Source organism: Fonsecaea pedrosoi (assembly GCF_000835455.1).
Source record: "Fonsecaea pedrosoi CBS 271.37 unplaced genomic scaffold supercont1.8, whole genome shotgun sequence".
Classification (NCBI taxonomy): Eukaryota; Fungi; Ascomycota; class Eurotiomycetes; order Chaetothyriales; family Herpotrichiellaceae; genus Fonsecaea; species Fonsecaea pedrosoi.
Genome location: NW_013550608.1, coordinates 115,798 through 135,528, shown reverse-complemented (window position 1 = coordinate 135,528; position 19,731 = coordinate 115,798). Strand labels below are relative to the sequence as shown.

Below are 19,731 nucleotides of genomic sequence, written 5' to 3'. Positions count from 1 at the left end.
GATGCGACGTTGTAGGCTGCAGTATCATATTGCACTCGTTGGGTACGAGGGTTTCGCAATCGCCCATCACATCGCCCTGCCATCGAATTGATGACCAGAAAGAGAATAGTGGTTGGAAGGGAATGGACAAGCTCAGCTAAGCTTTGCGGAGCATTCATCTCCTGCGATTGGCCAATGACCAACTTGATAATTATGTCAGCCTAGGGAGGGTATCAGCGCCATGTTCAGCCGCGCGTTTCCCTGGAAGGCAGTGCTTGTTCTGTGGCCATAGAGGCATCTTCATCCCTGATGTCACAAAATGGCCGAGGACACCAAGATGAGGGAGGTGTTTTCTCCAGCTTTGCGTCCGAGTTTGACCTGTGGTCGCAATATAAGGCAGGTGGACAGCACGATGGGCATAAAGCAGATTTACAGTAGGCTAACAAACAGAACAGAAAGGATAGGCATTCGAAGACTCGCGGTAAGAAAGGCGGCAATCTATCCGATTGAACGTGGACTTTTTCGGTCGTCTGCTGGACATCAAATCTCGATGTGTTCGCTATCCAAACAAGCCATGCGTTGCTAGCCCATGCCGATATCGATGCCCATCTGCATGCCGAATGCCGTGCCTCATTGAAGAATAGTTTCGGTTGCTGAAGGAAATCACTTAAAACGCTCACATATCCAGGGTATCATACATAGCACACTCTGATCACTGTAATTCTCAAATAGAAACCCATTGCCACGTTACATAACAGCCTGTCATTTTCAGAGAGTCAGCCACGAACGTAATCAAGGCAAAACGGGTTAGGGGCCAATGTCTTCCTGAGAGCGGGAGAATCCCACTCATTTTGGGTGCAGAAAAACAGGTTCTAAAATCACTTACACATTCGCTCTTATCCTTCCCCGGGGGAACGCCCATCTCATCGAATGTCTTGGGCCCCTTCCCGGGAGGTCGTGCCGCATTTGCTGGAACAGTACTCGGTTTAGAAGGTGGTCCCCCACCAATGGGTGCACTCGCATCGGGTTTGGAAGGTGGGAGATTTGCAGGCTTGACATTCGGTGGTACTTGTACTTGATTGTTGGGAGGCCGGACATTGGAGTTGGGCATGCCACTGTATCCACCAGCATTGTGACCTGGACGACCTTGCGAGGGAGGGCCTTGTTGAAGTCTTGGGGACCCACGTGGAGGGTTGTTAGGGTTCGGCAGGGGAGGCCCATTTGGCTGTTGTTGCTGAGGTCGAGGTCGTCTCTCTGGCTCGAGAGGAGCGGAAAAGCCAATGTCAATCTTTGCGGGTGGTGACTGACCTCCTGGCTGCGGCCCTGGCCCAAGGTACGGTGAGGAGCTGTTGGGTCTTGATGGTGGCCTGATAGTAGGAATTCCTTGGCCCTGAGGCGGGGGTCCTCCTGATGGCATGCGTCCTCCACGGCCATACCCAGGACCAGGGTAACCGGGCCCTCCAGGGTTAGAATAAGGCCGCTGCTGAGGCATGTTAGATGGGGGAGAGCCATATGGATCAGGTCTTGGGGCTCCCATGGCCGCGGCCGAGGTTGGTCGAAGGTTGGGGTTTATGCCAAAGGCCGATGGGGGTCGAATATCCGGACCTTGATTCACAGACGGCATATTCGGGGGACCAGTGGGGTAAGGGGCCGCGCTGCCAGGCCTGGCTGGAGGCGCTCTCTGGCTGTTGAGCGACAATCGAGAAGGATCCGGCATTTCGAGCTGTTCAGCCTCAGCCTCTTCTGACAAAGTTGGCATCGCGGGAACTGAAGGCACATCGGTTCCTCCGATCATCGAGCCACGTTGCTGCCGGATCTTCTTAAGTGCGACACTTTCATGGTCTTTTCGAGAGAGGGTCTTTGACCTAGAGATAGCATCGATCCTTCCTGTAGCATCTTGATTACCGCTTTGTGATGCCTTGCGATACCACTCCTTGGCCTGCTCGAAATTCACCGGGACGTATATGCCGACCTCATAGTAATAGCCTAACGCAAATTGGGCTGTCGGAAACCCAGACAGAGCTGCTCTCTGCGCATACGTAAAGGCGACTTCCTCATTCTTCTCGAAAAGACCCTCGTGGCCACAAAGAAACCACTTGCTGATGGCCAATTCTGCTTCCGGTTCACCCTGTCTTGCGGCGAGGACATTGTAATGCAAGGACAAAGCAGGATCAAAGGAGCAGCCCAACTCACAAAGCTCATATGCTGCCCCCATCTTCACTTGGGCTTTGGCAAATCCCAGGTACGCAGCCTTTTCGATGTTCATCTTGGCTCCAGCAATATCCCTGGGCAAAAATTGATCCGGAATCTGGATTTGTGGCATCTGTTGCGCTTGGAGCATGCCAAAGACATAGGCGCCTTGCGGTGCGTTTTCATCTGCTGTCTGGGCCGACATATATATGAGGTTGAGACCACGTTCGAAGTTCTGTGGCTGTCCATGCTGGCCAAGGAGTGTCATCATTCCTAGCCTGTAGCAGGCGGCTGAATCTCCAGCATCCGCGCCTTTCTGATAGTACCGAATTGCCTTCAATGCATCGTTTGAAGATTCGAACTGCATTCCAATGCGGTAGTCCGCACGAACATACCCTTTCTCCGCAGCTCTTGTGTAGCAATAGAATGCTTCTTTCTTGTCAACCCTGTGTCCGAATTTGCCAAATTCAAGCCACATGCCCCTCATGAACTCGGCCTTGGGATGGTGTTGATCGGCAAGAAAGCTGACGATCTTGATAGCGTCTTCCCTAAGGACGTGCTCAATGCGAGGCGTCCTTGTTCGGGGTGCTTGTGCCAGAGCGACTCTTTCCTCATTTTGGAGGCATATCTCAACGTATGATAACGCGTCTTGTGCCCACGTCAGCTGGGTATCAGGGTCATTGCAGTTGAGCACAGCAGCCCTTGCGGCTTCTAGTGTGGCCTCTTTCTGTTCATCGGTCGGCGGTATGTTGGGAGGAGGGTTGCGGAGCATAGGAAACGGAGAAAAGTTTGGCTGTTCCGTCGGGGCCATCGAGGTCGTTCTGGCGGGGAAAAGGTTATCTTGCCTGTATGCTTCGGTTTGGTTGTCCTGGAGCGCCCTCTGATCATACCCTTGGACGTTCGTGTGAGGGGCTTGTGGCGGCGCCCATGATTGCGTGCCACCCTGCATATATTCGGCGGACTGGGGAGAGTAGACTGATCCTGAGTAGGCAGAATTCGCAGAGGTGGGATTTGAGGCAGCTTGCTCCATCTGAGCCACATTATGTTGTATGTTGTTTGGCAGCTCATGTACTCTGTAGCGCTTAGCAGTGATCGGCGGCGACGTCAGTCCAGCAGTCGTACATACCTGTTTGGTGTTGGCTGTATAATTTCTGGCATGTAGTAAGAATCATCTCCCCCAGGGACGAAAGTGGCGCCCGTGTGATAACTCATGGTGATGATCCAAGGGCGATCTGAGGTGTTCAGCGTTTCGTATTCTCAGCTGAATCCGAGCCCGAGGTGTCTTCCTCCTGAGCACCTGGCAGCTTTTAGATTGATTTTTCTTCGAAAGGTATGAGGCCAGAATCCGTCCCACTCCCGCAAAGGAAGCGGAGGGGATAATGATATGTTCAGCCGGGCGTTCAGGAGATTGCCCTGGTGCTTACACAGTCAGGGTGTACGAGTATGTTGGATTCTTAGGTCACAGGGTGGGGTCCAGAAGGAAGTAGATCAATGGAGCACAATTTCGCAACGCTGGTTCCTTTGTAGACATGTCTTGGAGGGCACTGGAAGGGCAAAGTAGGAATATGAACCTGGCCTGGAAGGCCGCATCAATCACAGCCGAGCCTTGTCTGTGCACTTGTGGAAGTTTAGTTGATACAGACGATGGACAGAATAGTGGGAAGGCGCAGGCAGGGCGAGGCTGCGGTAATTGGCGTTGCGCGCTGCGAGATGAGAGGCAGCTGGCCGATCCTACCCGCCTAGGCATCCGTAGGCGCTACCTTAGGTACTTACTTGGGTGCTCTTAGGGACTCGTAGGCACACAGCAGAGGCTCAACAGGCTCGGCTAAGAGGAGACCCTGGGTGGGAATACGCCCCCAGGCGAATAAAGTTGAGGTCAACAGGCGTCTAGGGCCCAGCTGGCGCCGCTAGGCTTTAAGGATCAGTCGCAGCCCTGCACTGCCACAACAAAGTCATATCCCCTTCGTACCGGGTACAATTTTGGCAACGAGATTTTGTCCCCTGACAATTCTCAAAATCGGGGCCTTCATTCCTTTGCATACGACGAGCCGTTCCTTCAAGCGGGTGTCCAATCATTTGGCAATATCCGTCCTCACTACGATTGCCTGTGCAAAGGTACGAGTATGTATCTGCTATGGCCTTTGGCAGATTGCCAGACACTCTTCGAAGGCCTTCAACGTCCCAGCCACTCCGAACGACAATACCACTCCCTCGCGTCCGATGCGCAAGTGTTTCTCTGCTAAGAATGCCTCCAAACCTCGTTAACCTCAATTAGATTATACCCTGCAACTGATTTTGCAACAGTAACGGGCGCAAGGCTTCGATCGAAGTAGGCAACCATCATGGAGCCTACCCAAGCCAATTTCTGTCACCCTTACCAGCCTTATTCCATCCAGCTAGATTTTATGAGAGAACTCTATCGCTGCATAGAGGAGAGGAAGGTGGGAATCTTTGAATCTCCTACAGGCACTGGCAAGTCGTTGAGCTTGATCTGTGGTGCTTTGACCTGGCTCCGAGACCATGAACAACGGGCACTTCAAGGTCTGACGGATGGAGGTGAGCCGCTTGACTGGCTGTTAGAGGCTGAAAAAACCGCCCAACGTCGTGAGCTACTTCTTGAACGCGAGGAGCTTGAGTTGAGGCTTTCCAGAATCCGTAAAGAAGAAGCATCCCGCCGACAGCGTCAACACGACGCGAAAACTTCCAAGAAGCCTCGAACTAAGATTCCAAACGACGAGGGTAATGCTCCAGATGAGGATGAGTTTACGTTGGAGGACTACGACAGCGAGAGGGAAGAGACGAGCATTGCAAACTACTCAACCGCCGGCCTCTCGAGCTCAACTCAAGCCCTGCTCGACAAGCTACAAGGCCCAATGAGAACTAATGTTGAAGAACAAGAAGAAAAAGATCGACTTAAGATTATCTTTTGTTCGCGCACTCACTCTCAGCTCACACAATTCGTGAATGAGCTGCGCCGTGTCAAACCTCCTCCATCCCTTTCTTTAGAAGCTGCAGATTTCACACACAAGCCTTCGCTTGAGGAACGAGTTAAACATCTTGCTCTAGCCTCACGAAAAAATTTGTGCATAAACAGCAAAGTTGCAGGACTGTCGTCTGCCTTCGCAATCAACGAGCAATGTCTCGAACTGCAGAAGCCTGCCACTCCCAAAGACAAAAAATGTCCCTATATCCCTGCAAGAGACGATAAATCAAAAGTTGAAGATTTTCGAGACCGAGTTGTTGCAGAGGTTCGCGACATCGAAGATACGAGTCGTCTAGGCAGGGAAATGCAACTCTGTCCCTATTATGCTTCTCGAGCAGCCATAACCATGAGCGAGGTGCTCACGTTGCCCTATCCTCTCCTCCTACAACGGTCCGCCCGTGAAGCTCTGGGGGTCTCCGTGAAAAACAATGTTGTGATCATTGATGAGGCTCACAATCTTATGGATGCCATCGCAGACACCTTCTCCATCTCACTGCGTTTGAGCCAGCTCGAAGAAGGTGCTCGGCAAGTTACTGCTTACGCGGGTCGCTTCAAAAATCGCTTGAAAGGGAAAAATCGTGTGTATGTTATGCAAGTGATACGGTTGCTGAATTCGATGACCGACAGTCTGCGTGGCACGTTGCAAAAGACGACTTCAACTGAAGCAACTATAACGGCTGCACAACTTATGGCCGGGAAAGGCGTTGATCAGATCAAACCCCACAAACTCTTGCAATACCTACACGAAAGTAAGCTCTGCCACAAGGTTGAGGGATACTCCGAGATGCGACGAGACCACTCTGATTCGAATCAAGGCAAGGGTGCCTTGCTGCAGTTTCAAAACTTTCTGATAGTATTGATGAATCCGGACGACGAAGGACGATTCTTCATAAGCCGACATGATGACGAAGTTGTCGTCCGATACACGCTGCTCGACCCCAGAGAGCATTTTCGACAAATAGTTCAAGATGCTAGATCGGTCATTCTGGCAGGCGGCACCATGTCCCCCATGTCCGACTATTCGGATTATTTGTTCTCATATCTCGACAAAGATCGGCTGCGGACATTCAGCTTCGGCCATATAGTTCCCCCTTCTCACCTATTCGCTCAGGCCGTTGGGAGGGGACCTTCTGGCATTGAGTTCGATTTCAGGTACGAAATGCGTGGCTCCGAAAGAATGATAATTGAATTGGGGGACCTTGTTGTACGAGTATGCAGCATCGTGCCGGATGGGGTTGTGGTATTCTTCCCAAGCTACGATTATCTCGCACGAGTGGTTTCAATTTGGCAGCGCCTACCAGCTCCCCGGTCAGTAATGCAAGCGCTTGGTAACGTCAAGGCAACTTTCCAGGAATCCAAGTCAATAGCTGTCGATCAACTACTGCAGGAATACGCCGCCGCCGTGGATAGCGGGAGAGGGGGCCTGATGTTGTCAGTTGTGGGTGGAAAGCTTTCAGAGGGCATCAACTTCTCAGACAAACTCGGTCGGGCTGTAATTGCAGTTGGTCTTCCATTCCCAAATGCTAACGGAGCGGAATGGAGGGCCAAGATGGAACATATTGAGGGGATTCGATATGAGTACTGCAAAAGCCAGGGGAAGACGGAAGCAGAAAGCAGGGCCGAGGCGAAAAGTGCGAGCAGAGGGTACTACGAAAACACCTGCATGAGAGCTGTGAATCAAAGCATCGGACGAGTAATCCGGCACAGAAACGACTATGCTGCGATCTTGATGCTCGACAGACGGTTTTCAACAGAGAGGATATCTCGCAAGTTGCCTGCCTGGATACATGGAAGCATGAACAACAGCTTGCGGGACTGGTCAGACATAGAAAAGGGCGCAGAGGTCTTTTTCCGTGACAAGCGATGAACAAACCACTATCCCATGGCAAATCCACCTGCTGTTCAGCACACGCCGTGTTGGACATACCAACTTTACACGAAAGTGCGTATTTAAGACGAGGAGGACTATGTATCACCAAACCATCCGACATCATCCCCTTTTCGCCTAACACGATTCAAAATGTGCCGCTCGCAGATTCTTCAAGTACCAAATAGCAATGTTCTGTGTGACTAATATGATTATGGAGGTTCACGAAACTGACAGACACTACTTTGTCATATGAGGTGATCGAGTGTCATCTTGAGGATCCATCGATGCCGAAGCAGCCCACGGGCAAGAATATACAGAGATGGTATTCCGCCGACGCCAAAACCCGCAGGTCTCCCAACATTTTGACCTACTTACTGCCTCCGAACCAGCTGCTTATCCCACTCTTTGCCTTTGCGGCCTTTTCTTCCACCGTTTTATCGAACTTGTCGATGGCACTGTTGATCTGACTTCCAGTCTTCTGGCTAACCTCTCTTGCTTTTGCTTCGGCTTCGGTGAGTTTGGCTTTGGCGTCAGCAGACTAAATATTGTCAGTATCTCAATCTGCAGGATACGAGGATGCGGCTCACAGCTTGGTCAAACTTCTGGCCTGCTTGAGAAGCGATGGCCTCCCCTTTCTTCTCGGCTTCCTTTTCTCTTCCCGGGATTTCACTCTTTATCTGTGAGGAGAACTTGGAGGCATCGGCTATTCATAAGTTTAGTAAGTCTCAATGTCAAACGGGCGCACAGGCCTACCCTCGAGGTTCTTCTGAGCGACCTTGGGGTTGCCACCAGCGTTATAGAGATAGTACCCGACTCCGCCAGCTACCGCCAGGCCCGCAACAGTAAGTCCGCGGCTCGAAGACATGACGCCGAGACTCTGGGATGTGCTGAAGTGATTCAGGAACGGAGGATGTCTGGAAGTGAACTGCTCAATGGTGAGTGAGTCGAGGAATGACGATACTTAGAGAAGATGTGAGCTGGGCTAGGTACGAAACGAACCTCTGAAGCTATTGGTGAAGGTCAGCTCGGCGTTCAACAAGGGCTCGTAAAGGCAGTAGTGGTATGATTGCAGCTGCGCAGGCAATTAAACCTGGCATTGCAGGTGGTGCAGGTGGTCGGTGTCAGTGACATCATTGGCGGCATGGCGAAAATACGAGAATTCAATTCCCCGCGTCATCTGAAGACGCCAGCCACTCAGCTTTCTGTTCGCGTACGCCGACGACGTAAACACTGCACCGCCGCCCACTGCAGGTGCGCTCTTATACTTTCCCATAGAAAACCTGCCTACCAAGTCCGCAATAAACCTCTCCATAATCTAACGCATCACTTTATCATTTCCTACATACCATTAGCGCCCTGGTAAAGCAGTCTCGAAAACGAACCTCGCAATTTGGGTGCAGGCGCCACTGGTGTAGACTCTTGGTTAGCCGTCCAGGCCTTGAACCTCGACTCGGAGTTGAGGCCGGCTGAGTTGGTTCGCTGAGCGCGCCAAAGTTCCAGAGGCATGTCAGAAAATGTTTCCAAGATTCTGACTCATATTACTGCCTATGATGGATCTGCAGCTGATCCGTACGACCATGAGATCTCTCTAATCGACAGCACCCGGCCTGTGAACGAACCCCAATCCCACGATGAGCCTCGTTCAAGCTCTCCAAGCTCGAGCGCAAGAGAGTTGACAACCAAGGGAACAAGAGATTCTTTGAAGGAGCACCTTGGCCGTCGGAAGTATGCCAAGTACCAGCAGGACCGGTACCCTTCCAAGACGAGCAGTATTGTTGCTGTCGACGAACACTCATCACGGCCGGCAACAGCTCAACAGACGCCAGATGCCGGGACACAGGCTGGTACGCAGGAGGTGGATTTTGCACACGCGGCATCTGTGACAAGAGGATGGAAGCGAGCAGAGAGGAGAAAGCGAGAGTCCAGAAAGCTTAAACACGAAGTCCATGAGATTGACATACTCTACGAAAACCAGCGTGGATGGTTCTTCTGTGGCATTCCATTTTATTCGCACTCGTCTCTGCTGCCGCCCGATCCCAGTCCTTGGTCAACCAAAGATCTGAAGGATTCAGCTGTCAATATCACCAATGCCCAGGTGCCTGATCCGACCTGGGAATGGGCATGGAACAGCTGGTACGTCGACATGAGCCACGACGTAGACGAGGAAGGATGGCAGTATTCTTTTGCCTTTGGACGCAACTGGACCTGGCATGGGACACATCCTTGGTTTCACTCATTCGTCCGGCGGAGACGATGGTTACGGAAGAGAGTCAAGCGGGATGTGCATGACAATTATGGTAGGCCAGGAAGCGTGCGCGATGCCCACCATCTAAACGGCGACTATTTCACCATTCATTCCAAACGAGATCGTAGTCCAATCAGTGCAGTAGATGGCCCCGGTAAAACCGCGAGACCATCAAGCTTCGTGAGCTTCCCAAGCACAATTGATCACGACGAACCGCCCGAGGAGATCAAAGACATCGCGACCCTCCTTACGGCACTAAAGTTTGCGCCCATCGATCGAGAGAAAATTGATGTGGTCAAGAGGTTTGTTCAACAAGGCGGAGAGGAGCTAGTCTACCTCAAAGACCACATACCGGATATCATGTCCTTTCTCGTTTTCCAAAATTCCAGGAGGCAGCTCCTTTCATATCTTAAAAAGACGGCAATTGAAGCGCGCGAACACCGGAAGTCCCACGAACAACAGAACAAGCCGGAGGGGGACGCTGAAAGCCGGAGAATCAATAATCTGCTTGCTGCCGTGGAGGCTGCCGACGCTGAAATTGGAGCACTCGATTATTGGAGCGACAGGAAGCATGTATTGAAGACCAACGATGCTGCAAGTCTGGAGACCCGGCCGATAGCCACCATCTTCGATCAGCCGACTCTCAAACCAGCGGCAGATGACAACCCTGTGGAAGAGATCAAAGGAATACCTGAGAAGGCTGACATTGAAGGGGGAAACACGCAGACGATATTCAAACCTGAAAAACAGTCGTCCATTGAGGGCACGCAGGAGCGAGAGAGGGCGAGAGAAAGGGAAGACAAGGGCAAAGGTCGTGCGTATGACAGCGAGGACGATCAAGTGGAGCAAGACTCGTCTCCGCGATTGGGAACCGATGAGGTTTATGTTCCAGACCAAGACTAGTGGTCTGAGAGAGCGAAGTGCATTCTTCATTAGTTAGCGTAGGCGTTTGACTGGAGTACCTGGGCGTGGTGAGGTTGGGAGACAAGTACCTCGTACCGAGTATTCCATAGTTGGGTCTGAGGATGATCATCTGTCAAGGCCGATAATCGGTGGCTGGGGAAGCAATATAACCATATTAGGTTAGCGCAATTGCGGGTCGCGTCGCGACGCGATTTTCGATTTCCTCTTAAATGGCGAGACAGATCCAATTGCACTCGAGCCAGGAAGTATATCCAAACATACAGGAATGCCGAGCTTGTGAAACTCTCAGTCCTAGGTCTATTCACTCTTCTCGGTGCAACATACAACTCTGCTCAGTGCTCTTTGACTCTCGCTTTCACAGCCTCAGCGTAGACAGTTGATTTCGAGGCCGCACCTTCCTTCCCCGGTCTAGCGATGGCTCTTTCCGTGCGTGGAACTTCGCATCGGATCAGCAAACGACAAACGCCCATCGACACCCGCGCAAAGGTCTCTAAAGCCTCGAAATCTGCCAAACTCTCCGTCGCCCTCAGGTCGAAATTGGAAGAGGTCGCTCCCAAACCTGTGGCCCAAACCAAGAAGACTCTCAAGCATGTCCCCAAGCGCAAACGTGATGCAGTGCAGGATGACAGTGAGAGCGAGGCGGGCAGTGTGTATATCACCCAGATCAACAGCAAAAAGGTCAGAGCCCTTTGAGGCGCTTGTTGCAGCTGTGCTAACCTCTCCTCAGCCCAAGTTGCAACTACCAACGCCTCCCTCCAGCAAGTCCAAAGGTGAAAAAGAGGTCGTCGATATGGACTTCTCCCCAACCCTCACCTTTCGGCAACTTTCCCTCGACACGGATAATGCCGAGCCAGTTCCGCAGGCTCTTCCTCCAGTTTTGCAGGACTTTGTGTCACTGCACGCAGCCTTACTCAAGGCATTTGCTCTCCACCTTGTACACAATGGCCAATCCACACCAGCCGATTTGGGAAGTCTGATGAGCTCTGTCACCAGGCTTTGGAAGAAACACACCGTGACAAGGGAGGATATTCAACGGATGCTGGCCATCTACGAGTTGGACGTCTCAACACATTTCAGCGGTCGTCTCCTCAAGCACCAAGAAGGGCCCTTTAGACTCACGATGACGGGCGCCGATTTTGCCCGCTACAACATCGAGTATGTGGGTGCAGGCAGCAAGAGATCTTTCATTCCCCGGTGGGATGAGTGTAATCTACAAAAGCTGTATGAAGCCGAAATCGAGGCCTGCTGGGTCTCTCAGCGGAATAATTCTTCCTGTTGGGTCCATGGGCCAATTCAGAACTTTCCTCGTCTGAATTTCGACGTCGGCGTCGAGACCCAAGTACGCATAGCCAAAGCCGAGACAGCCCGGAGGGAGATCTTGGGGTTGGCATCCGAAGCACAAACCCGTGCAGGCGCGCAGTTCTCGCTGTACACGAGCAACGCCTCTGAGAGGAATGAGGTCAACAATCCGCAGATTGTGAAAGATCGCACACTGTCCCTCTTAGACCGTGTCAGAGCCAAAGCGCTTGTCAATTCTGCCGCGACACCTCGGAGCGCGGAAGCCACACTTCGTCGATACGCTGTCGGCCGCATTTCAGAAGTGGTCGAGATCCTCCGAATGAAACAACAACGCAAATTGAGCGCGAATTTCGTGTCATGTGTTCACTCGAGCCCAAGCAAGGTTCGAGGCAAGGTGTCGTTTACCATGAAGCAGTTGATCAACGATGTCAAAGGCAGTCTGACCGTCCCGATTGGGGATGCTGAACTCAGGATGTGTATTCATATACTGCAAGATGAAATCCCAGGAATGTGGGTGTCTATTTATACTGTCGGGACCGTTGAAAGCGTTATTCTCAATGGACCAGGACTGAGTGGTGTTGAGGTGAAGAGGATCCTTGACGAGAAAGAGGCGATGTGTTGAAGGATTGCTCAAACGCATTGTACAAAAGCCAGGGTGGTCAGAATTCTCTCGCGTACTTGTTCAGTTTTAACGGTGGCCATGGTTAATGGATATTAGCCTACGCAAGAGATTCTCAAGATAGGGGATATCTGTGTATATAATCTGTAGATAATGCACCTTGCAATGCGAGGCTTTGGCAGCCGGCGACAGGCCGAAGTCGGCAAATTGTCCAAGTGGTTGTCATCGAAAGGGCGCTTCGTTCATCCCCGATTGAACTGCGAGTTTAGCGACGTCGTGGCTCACGAAGAGAATTTATTGTCAGTATTGACTTGAAATTGATAACGACTTGGATACTCGAATTTTTCAAATCTCAAGTTTTGGGTTGATGAGACCATCTCACCAGCAGAGCAGAGCATAGCAGATTAACACTTGGCTCCTCCCTCTCCAAGTCAAGCATCGCCAACTCGTTCAAAGAGCAACAAAAAAGAGCCGCGAACAGAACCGAGAATGTCTGGCGGAGGTCCAGTTCCGGTGCCTGTAAAGGGCGATGATCCCTCGATCCTGTGTATGGAAGACATCAAAGCAATTGCAGACGCAAAGCTGCCAGAGGTTGCAAGAGGTAATGTTTATTTGTTGGGTTTAGTTTATATGCCTTGGTCCATCTTCCCCTTCGTCCTCTGCTGCATCTTCGCCTTACATCTAACACGTCTGAGAGCGTTCAAGACTTCTTCAACTCCGGCTCAACCTACCAAACCACGATTGCCGAAAACAGCTCCGCCTTCTACAAGTACCGTCTCCGCTCGCGCGTCCTCATCGATGTCTCCCAGTTGTCCACCTCGACCACCTGTCTCGGGCGGACCGTCAAGTTTCCCCTGTGCGTGTCGCCCGCAGGGATCCAGGCCATGGCTCATCCGGACGGGGAAGTGGCGACGGCCCGGGCGTGTGCGAAGGTCGGCATCAACATGGGGATCTCGAGCTTTTCAAACTACTCAGTAGAGGACGTCGTCGGGGCATCCAACGGCGGCGTCAACTATGCCATGCAGATGTACACCATGAAAGACCGGGCCCTACAGGAGCGCATCATCCAGCGAGCTGAAGCGGCGGGCTGCAAAGCCATCCTGCTCACCGCCGACTCGCCTGTGCTGGGCGTGCGGTACAATGAGTGGCGCAACGACTTTCGGACCCCCCAAGGACTCGGTTTCCCCATCCTTGAGTTGACGAGTGAGATGATCCGCAAGCAGACGCACGATAGCGGCTTCACGGCCTTCAACGACGACTCGCACCACTGGGCCCGCGACATCCCGTGGCTGAGAGAACGGACCAAGATGCAGATCTGGATCAAGGGCATCGTCACGGCCGAGGACACAGAGTTGGCCATTCAACACGGCTGCGACGGCATCATTGTCAGCAACCACGGCGGACGACAACTCGATGGCGTCCCCGCGACCATTGACGCATTGGTGGAATGCGTCAACGCCGCCCAGGGACGCATCCCAATCCACATGGACGGAGGCATCAGGAAGGGAACAGACATCTTCATCGCCCTCGCGCTGGGGGCTCAATGCGTCTGGGTCGGCCGACCCGCCATCTGGGCGCTTGCGCACAGTGGACAGTCAGGCGTCGAGAAGATGCTGGAGATGCTCTACGACGATTTCCGCCGGTGCATGGCGCTTTGTGGATGCAACAGTGTCGACGAGATCAAGAGGAGCTGTCTGAGCAGGATGGGCCTCGACGGCGTCTTGAGGCGTATGGAGTAGTTAATGACAGCTGGCTCAGAGTAGACCACGAGCGAGGTATACGGTACGATATAATCGGTATACAATGGCTGGATGCCCAGCGACTACTCGGTACAAATAATGCGTCCGTAGAAACAATGGTATACAAGCAACTCACCATCGAAGAGAACTCGGTACAACAACAGCATTAGTGGTTATCGAGGTCCTTCCATCTGATGATAGGGACTTGCATCCACCCTCCCGCCGGCCCAGGTAGTCCATGCACCTCTGATACCCTACTGGGGCCTACCCATGCCAGCCATGCTTACATGCGAAAGACATGAAACACTCTGCGCCTCAAAACCCCATCCATCACCCACGGGGCCGAACCATCCGTGCACAAGATCCCAATTCACCCATCCTCTGCTCTTGGTGGCATATTCGACCGAGACAAAGAGAAGGTGGGGAGAAGGTACAGTTGTTGGAAAAGGGACCTTCGCGGTCCTCTTCTTTATTAGGCATTAAATTACTAGATTAAATTTTCGGGTTGCCTTGCGCCTCGTGGGATTCCAGTCCCTGGAGCATCTCATCAACCTAATCCAGGCATATGTCAATGCCGTTACACAACATCTCATCACTCGACCAAGCAGCTTCCGTCAATGCATCGAGCCGCTGTGATCGTCAACCCACAACCATGCAGGCCTGTTGGGGGCGATGTTGCAGGCATGGGGTCTCAACCATGTGTGAACGTGGCTGGGGCTGTTGTAGAGCCGAATGTTGCTGACGGACATGGACATGGATGGCTGATGTTCAAAGGTTGTTCTCTTCTGGTGTCTTGTCGCAATGGTTGGCTGTATGTCCATTTCCAGGATCATCCGTGATTTTGATATGGATTTCGCCCTGCAGACATTTCGTGACCAACCATGTCTCTGACCAGCTCCTAATTCTCACAGCTCATTCAAACTCATTATCCGAACGCGTTCTAGAAGCGAATGTAGACTCCGATCCTTCCTCCTTCTTCCTTCCCCCGTCTTCCTTCCCCCGTCTTCCTTCCCCCGTCTTCCTTCCCCCGTCTTCCTTCCCCCGTCTTCCTTCCCCCGTCTTCCTTCCCCGTATCCCGTGTTGGACCAAGCGAATGGCATATCGGTCGTATCTCGATATCTTTATTGTACAAAAAGGGTGTGCAAAGCGAGTGTAATGCATTCATCCAGACGGTAAACAGTAGCCGCTGGACGACAAACAGGCTGCTGGAAGCCACATCGCTCAAACATTCCAAGATTAAACGCCAGTGTGAAATCAGAATATGCTGGAGTCCAGCAAAAACGCCAAAACCGTGGGGTGATAGCAGGCCGGTTCTGCGTTGCAAAGCCTTCCCAATTCACAACCCCAACCACGTCCCAGTCCAAAAAGAAAAACCTCGTGCTGGCGACTGGGGGGGTCCCCACGTGTAACTCCACGCCAAGCCAGCCTCATAAACCGTGTCCGGAGCAAATAGGACAGGGTTCGGCGAGGTCCTTGAGAAGTGGTCTGGTCGGGGAAAGGGGTAGTCGCAGTGGTCGTTGTATTACAGTAGAGGCTGTTCTATGTGCAGAAATCCAGAAAAATTGAGCGCTCATATGCAAGGTTCCTGATCCGTATGCGTCTTTGATTCGTAACAGAAACGCCAGGTTAAAGGTACTGTAGAGTTCATAGAAGCCTTGGAGGGTTCATATCAAATGGTGTAACCATGTCATCTTTCGTAATTCGAATATGCGTCCGTCCAAGGCTTGGGGCTCTCCTCGGTCGGGCTCAACGAACCGGAAGAAATCGAGGACGAGGAGCCGATGGTCCACTCGTCGCTGTCGGGGCTGCTGCCATCGAGGCCAGCAATGCCATAGCTATAGTCGTTCTGGACTTCACCGATCTCGACGTAGTCGTAGTCCCATCGGTACCGCTTGTCAGGCTGAAGTCTCGGCAGGAACTTAGCCTTTGCGAAGTAGAAGATGACACCTGCCATCAGGCTCCCAGCTACCAGATCCACAGCGTAATGATGCGAGAGATACATGGTTGACCACCACAGCCAAGCCGCGTAAAACGCCCACAGCGGGGTGTATCGGGGAAAGATGTGGCTCATGAACAGCGCCTCGAGAGTGGCGGTCGCTGCATGCAGTGACGGAAAGGCACCAAAGACCATTGGAGAGGCGGTAAATCCCGAGGTATACATATCGATTCCGAGCAATGCATCAATACGAGCTAGACCGGCGGGCGAGCCTTGCATGGAGTAGTTGGCTGGTGCCAGGCCGTACATGTTCTCGTACCACGGAGCGGAACATGGAAATAGGACCTGGATGATGACTCCGGCGAGATTCATGTACCCAAAGCTGAATCCAAAGACTGGAAGAGTCGTGGGTGGACCAAAGACGAAAATAATGGCGGCAACCACGAAAGGACCACCAAAGTGACCCAGTCCATAGGGGAACCAAGCCATGAGATCCAGGGCCGTATTCTTGTGGGCGGAGAGGATATTGCTGAGGTTGGCACCATAAAGAATGTTTTCGAGCGCGGGGAGGACTTTGACCCAGATGGGAGGTCGCCAGGAAGCCGGGATGAATCTGTGCGTGTGGAAAATCAACACTTAGTATTTTCTTCACTGAATGGGAGATTGGGGGCAGAACAAGGCGATTTTCGCCAAAACACACGAACAAACTTACCTGCAGGCATAGAAGAAAATGAGGTATGCGGCAATAGGTGTAAAGGGTCGGAAGAATTGTCGAGTAACGGGAAATATGAATGAGGCGAGGAGGAGTGTAGCGACCGCCGTCTTGACCAAAGGACCCGGGTACTCAATGATGCTCAGCGAAAAAATGCCCACCACCGCGAGAAACAGCCATTGCCCGTCATAAATCGACCATCTATGATTCTGTAGTGACCGTAATGTGTCGGCAGGAGAGAACGAAGTCTTGAGGGAGGCGAGCGTGGATGCAGGTGACGATCGGTTGCGGAGCTTGGATCTCAGCCTGCGCCGCAGCCTGTGAGGGACGAGAAGCTGTAGGGATTTCCATGGGATCTGTATTTGAATCTGCTTCTTTTCTGCGTCCTTCCAGGACGGCAGGGAAGCTTGCATTGCACCTGTGTCGGGTGCCTAGTGGGAAGTGAAGTCAGGGCAGGCTGGGCGAGCGAGTCTCGTGCGCGAAATTTGGACTTTGGCGTTGCGGTAGAAGAGTCTCGAGGCGACGGCGAGGGGTAGAGATTCGAGACAACGAGGGTAGAACGCGGAGAGGGTCGAGCAGAGGATCCGAGGAGGCCGGAAGAATGATGATCAGAAGGGGAAGAAGAAAGAAGATATGGAAATCAGTCAAAGAGGTACGAGAGTATGGCAGTGGTTGAGGGCTTAGGTGAGCACTGGAGGAAGATAGAGACGATGTGGATGTCTGCGGATCGACTTGGTGCGAAAAGGAAGCAGCCCAGATGAGCAACGGGCTCGCGGTTCGCTCTTCCACAGAATGCCGGCCTCTCTGTCGCTTGTATCGCCCAGTCGAGAAGGTCAAAAGGTGGATAGGCACGCAAATGGATACGATCAGGCCGGCCCAAGGAAAATACGCCCTAAGCCCAAGCCGTCCTGGTAGGCGAGTCTAAAGTGGCTCAGGCCTTGTCGCTCGCCTTCGGGGCCTTCGGGGCTCTTTTTGTGAGAGACTCTTGCGCCCAACTGGTGGCTTTTCGGGGATGTCCAGCTCCACCACACCCGCTCTCCGCCGCCTAAAGCGCAGAGTTTGCGCCCCTTTCGCGATCAATGCCTATGAGAAAAAAATCCCTCTACTGCATTCCTCGACGTCACTATGAGCTGCCAAAGTTCACCGACAGCTTGGTTGCAGTGATGTAAACTCACATGTGATAGCAGTCATGACGACAAGACTCAATGGAGTACCCTATATACTGTGGTTTCCTATCTGTCCTGAATGCTAATTTACTCTGGCTAGGACAAGCACACTATCAAGAAGAGGGCCTGGGAACAAGGTGTAACCCGAACACGAAGCTGGAGCGCGGGACCGGGGATGATTTGTGCATTAAGCATTACTTGTAAGCATTGAGCATTGGAGGCGACCGCCCCGGGATGAGCGATGGGTACCCGCGTGATTAATGGCAATCTCCCCCCCAGTGTGAAAATTCTTGTGTGTCTGGTCATTCTGTCATTTTCAGCAAAAGCCCTGGTGTCCCCTCAGTCAACGCCTTGTCAGACCATCCATCCTCGTATTTCTGGGGCCTTCACCCTTCTCCCCCTCCAATTTCCCCTTTCCGCAATCGAAAGAGAGCGTTGTCTGCTCAACAACCAATGTGATCGACACAGATAAGATCATACCAGTATACCGAGACCTGACCTCACCATCGAAATTACCCAGTCCACTCCCCACGACACAACGCACGTGAGATACTGGTGCATAATAAAAAAAATGCAGTTTCACAAAGAGCTTGCCTTTCCGGCCACAGCCGAGCCTGCAGAATGCACGAGGGAGCGAGAGCTGAAAATAACGACCAATCAAGAGATGTTTTTACGAGGTCAACTTGCATACACGTAGAAATTTCTTTGCGTTGCGCTGCGATAGGCTAGTTTGACGCCCATGTTGTCGTTGCTTCGGCCGATGCGCAAAGACCCTGACCGAGCATCGCTGACACTCCCAAGTCACCCCCATTTGCGGAGTAATCACGATGTGCTTGTTGCAAGGTATGGGCACGGGCCATCGGCAGCCTGAACAGTGGACACAGTGACATAGTATCGAGAAGTTGGTCAATGCTCCGTATCCGGATATTGGTGCAGGAATTATCAAGCATCTTACAGAAGCGTTGCGACGAATGGGTCGCTTGAAACAGGATGACAGTTTAGCAGTGTCATTTCTCGTTCCCTTGAATTGGGATAGAAAATGCTATCTTGCCCTTTTGGTTCATGGCCATCTAGGCAGATTGGCTTGTGGAGCATTTGCGCATCCATCGCGCCATGTACTGTGGCTCTTGAGATCTGATCGAAAGCGTCCATCTGTACTTCCGTTGAATCATGTCGTCCTCATACATCTTTGGTTCAATTCCTGGCAGCCATTCTGTCTGGCATCTGAACTGAGTCTGCTGTGCATATGTTCCTCGCCAAACCATTCCACGTTCACGGCTCTTGCGCCGACGGCGAAGAGGATTGCCAGAAAATAACTCCTTCTTCTCGAGATGCTCAATAATGAGACTTCTTACGATCTGCTTTGCGAGGAGGTGGTCCGTGACAGCGGAGTCTGCGCCGATGTTGTGCGAGACAGGTTGTTCTGGTTTGACCCGTGTCGCGAGAGACTAGGAACCGACTGCGCTGAAGACGATGAGCGCGAAAACCTGCCCATCGACAAGTCAGCATTGCTTCCTGATATTTCACATGCTCTTGTTTGACCGAGGTGGCGCCACTGAACATTAATGAAGAACAATTCACACGTACGGGTTCCTCTTCTCCGCTCCAGGCGTCCCCGAAGGCGTCTTGCTTCCCTGTCCCGATCCTAGCGCCGGAGATTGAGACGAGTTGTTCCAGACTTTTGTCAAAACACTGCGTTGGAATTCCCAGGTCAGTCCTCTCTTGCACTTCCGAAGACAAATTCTCGAGCGCATGTGTTCGTGCCTACCTCTGCGCCGCATCCTCCTGTTGTTCCCGTGTCACTTCTTTCACCCCGACTTTCATCCCGTCACGACTGAATGAAACGTTCTTCCTTTCCAGTTTCTGCCGCGTCTTGTGTCCGACATCATGAGCGATCGAGTAGGCCACAAATCCGATGGCTGCGACAACGGCAACGAGGACAATCAGGATGATGAGGGCGATGAGGTTGCCTGCTTTGGCCATTGTGAAGAGGAGATAGACGTGGTGTCAGGAACGTGGCCCAGAGTCTTCGTGTCAACAGCAGTGGCCTGCGTGATATAGGTTCTTTT

The 19,731-nt window shown here is 52.3% G+C and overlaps 8 protein-coding genes across 8 annotated transcripts; 4 read left to right on the top strand and 4 right to left on the bottom strand.

The window, feature by feature from the left end:
- Positions 1 to 726: 726 nt before the first annotated feature.
- Positions 727 to 3,381, bottom strand: Z517_11347 (uncharacterized protein; the record flags this gene model as incomplete). The annotated part of the gene is made up of 3 exons (XM_013422931.1): positions 727 to 738; positions 866 to 3,242; positions 3,296 to 3,381. The coding sequence occupies 3 exons, from the start codon at positions 3,379 to 3,381 to the stop codon at positions 727 to 729; spliced, it is 2,475 nt and encodes an 824-aa protein (XP_013278385.1).
- Positions 3,382 to 4,511: 1,130 nt separating this feature from the next.
- Z517_11346 (uncharacterized protein) lies at positions 4,512 to 7,019 on the top strand (the record flags this gene model as incomplete). The annotated part of the gene is made up of 1 exon (XM_013422930.1): positions 4,512 to 7,019. One exon carries the CDS (start codon positions 4,512 to 4,514, stop codon positions 7,017 to 7,019), a length of 2,508 nt encoding a protein of 835 aa, XP_013278384.1.
- Positions 7,020 to 7,389: 370 nt separating this feature from the next.
- Positions 7,390 to 7,887, bottom strand: Z517_11345 (uncharacterized protein; the record flags this gene model as incomplete). The annotated part of the gene is made up of 3 exons (XM_013422929.1): positions 7,390 to 7,560; positions 7,610 to 7,725; positions 7,776 to 7,887. 3 exons carry the CDS (start codon positions 7,885 to 7,887, stop codon positions 7,390 to 7,392), a joined length of 399 nt encoding a protein of 132 aa, XP_013278383.1.
- Positions 7,888 to 8,526: 639 nt separating this feature from the next.
- Z517_11344 (uncharacterized protein) lies at positions 8,527 to 10,170 on the top strand (the record flags this gene model as incomplete). The annotated part of the gene is made up of 1 exon (XM_013422928.1): positions 8,527 to 10,170. The coding sequence occupies one exon, from the start codon at positions 8,527 to 8,529 to the stop codon at positions 10,168 to 10,170; it is 1,644 nt and encodes a 547-aa protein (XP_013278382.1).
- A 435-nt stretch (positions 10,171 to 10,605) lies between these two features.
- Positions 10,606 to 12,112, top strand: Z517_11343 (uncharacterized protein; the record flags this gene model as incomplete). The annotated part of the gene is made up of 2 exons (XM_013422927.1): positions 10,606 to 10,869; positions 10,919 to 12,112. 2 exons carry the CDS (start codon positions 10,606 to 10,608, stop codon positions 12,110 to 12,112), a joined length of 1,458 nt encoding a protein of 485 aa, XP_013278381.1.
- A 486-nt stretch (positions 12,113 to 12,598) lies between these two features.
- Positions 12,599 to 13,848, top strand: Z517_11342 (uncharacterized protein; the record flags this gene model as incomplete). Its single annotated transcript, XM_013422926.1, has 2 exons — positions 12,599 to 12,710; positions 12,815 to 13,848. 2 exons carry the CDS (start codon positions 12,599 to 12,601, stop codon positions 13,846 to 13,848), a joined length of 1,146 nt encoding a protein of 381 aa, XP_013278380.1.
- Positions 13,849 to 15,535: 1,687 nt separating this feature from the next.
- On the bottom strand, positions 15,536 to 16,909 carry Z517_11341 (uncharacterized protein; the record flags this gene model as incomplete). The annotated part of the gene is made up of 2 exons (XM_013422925.1): positions 15,536 to 16,397; positions 16,497 to 16,909. 2 exons carry the CDS (start codon positions 16,907 to 16,909, stop codon positions 15,536 to 15,538), a joined length of 1,275 nt encoding a protein of 424 aa, XP_013278379.1.
- A 2,104-nt stretch (positions 16,910 to 19,013) lies between these two features.
- Positions 19,014 to 19,645, bottom strand: Z517_11340 (uncharacterized protein; the record flags this gene model as incomplete). The annotated part of the gene is made up of 3 exons (XM_013422924.1): positions 19,014 to 19,149; positions 19,250 to 19,354; positions 19,431 to 19,645. 3 exons carry the CDS (start codon positions 19,643 to 19,645, stop codon positions 19,014 to 19,016), a joined length of 456 nt encoding a protein of 151 aa, XP_013278378.1.
- Positions 19,646 to 19,731: the final 86 nt, after the last annotated feature.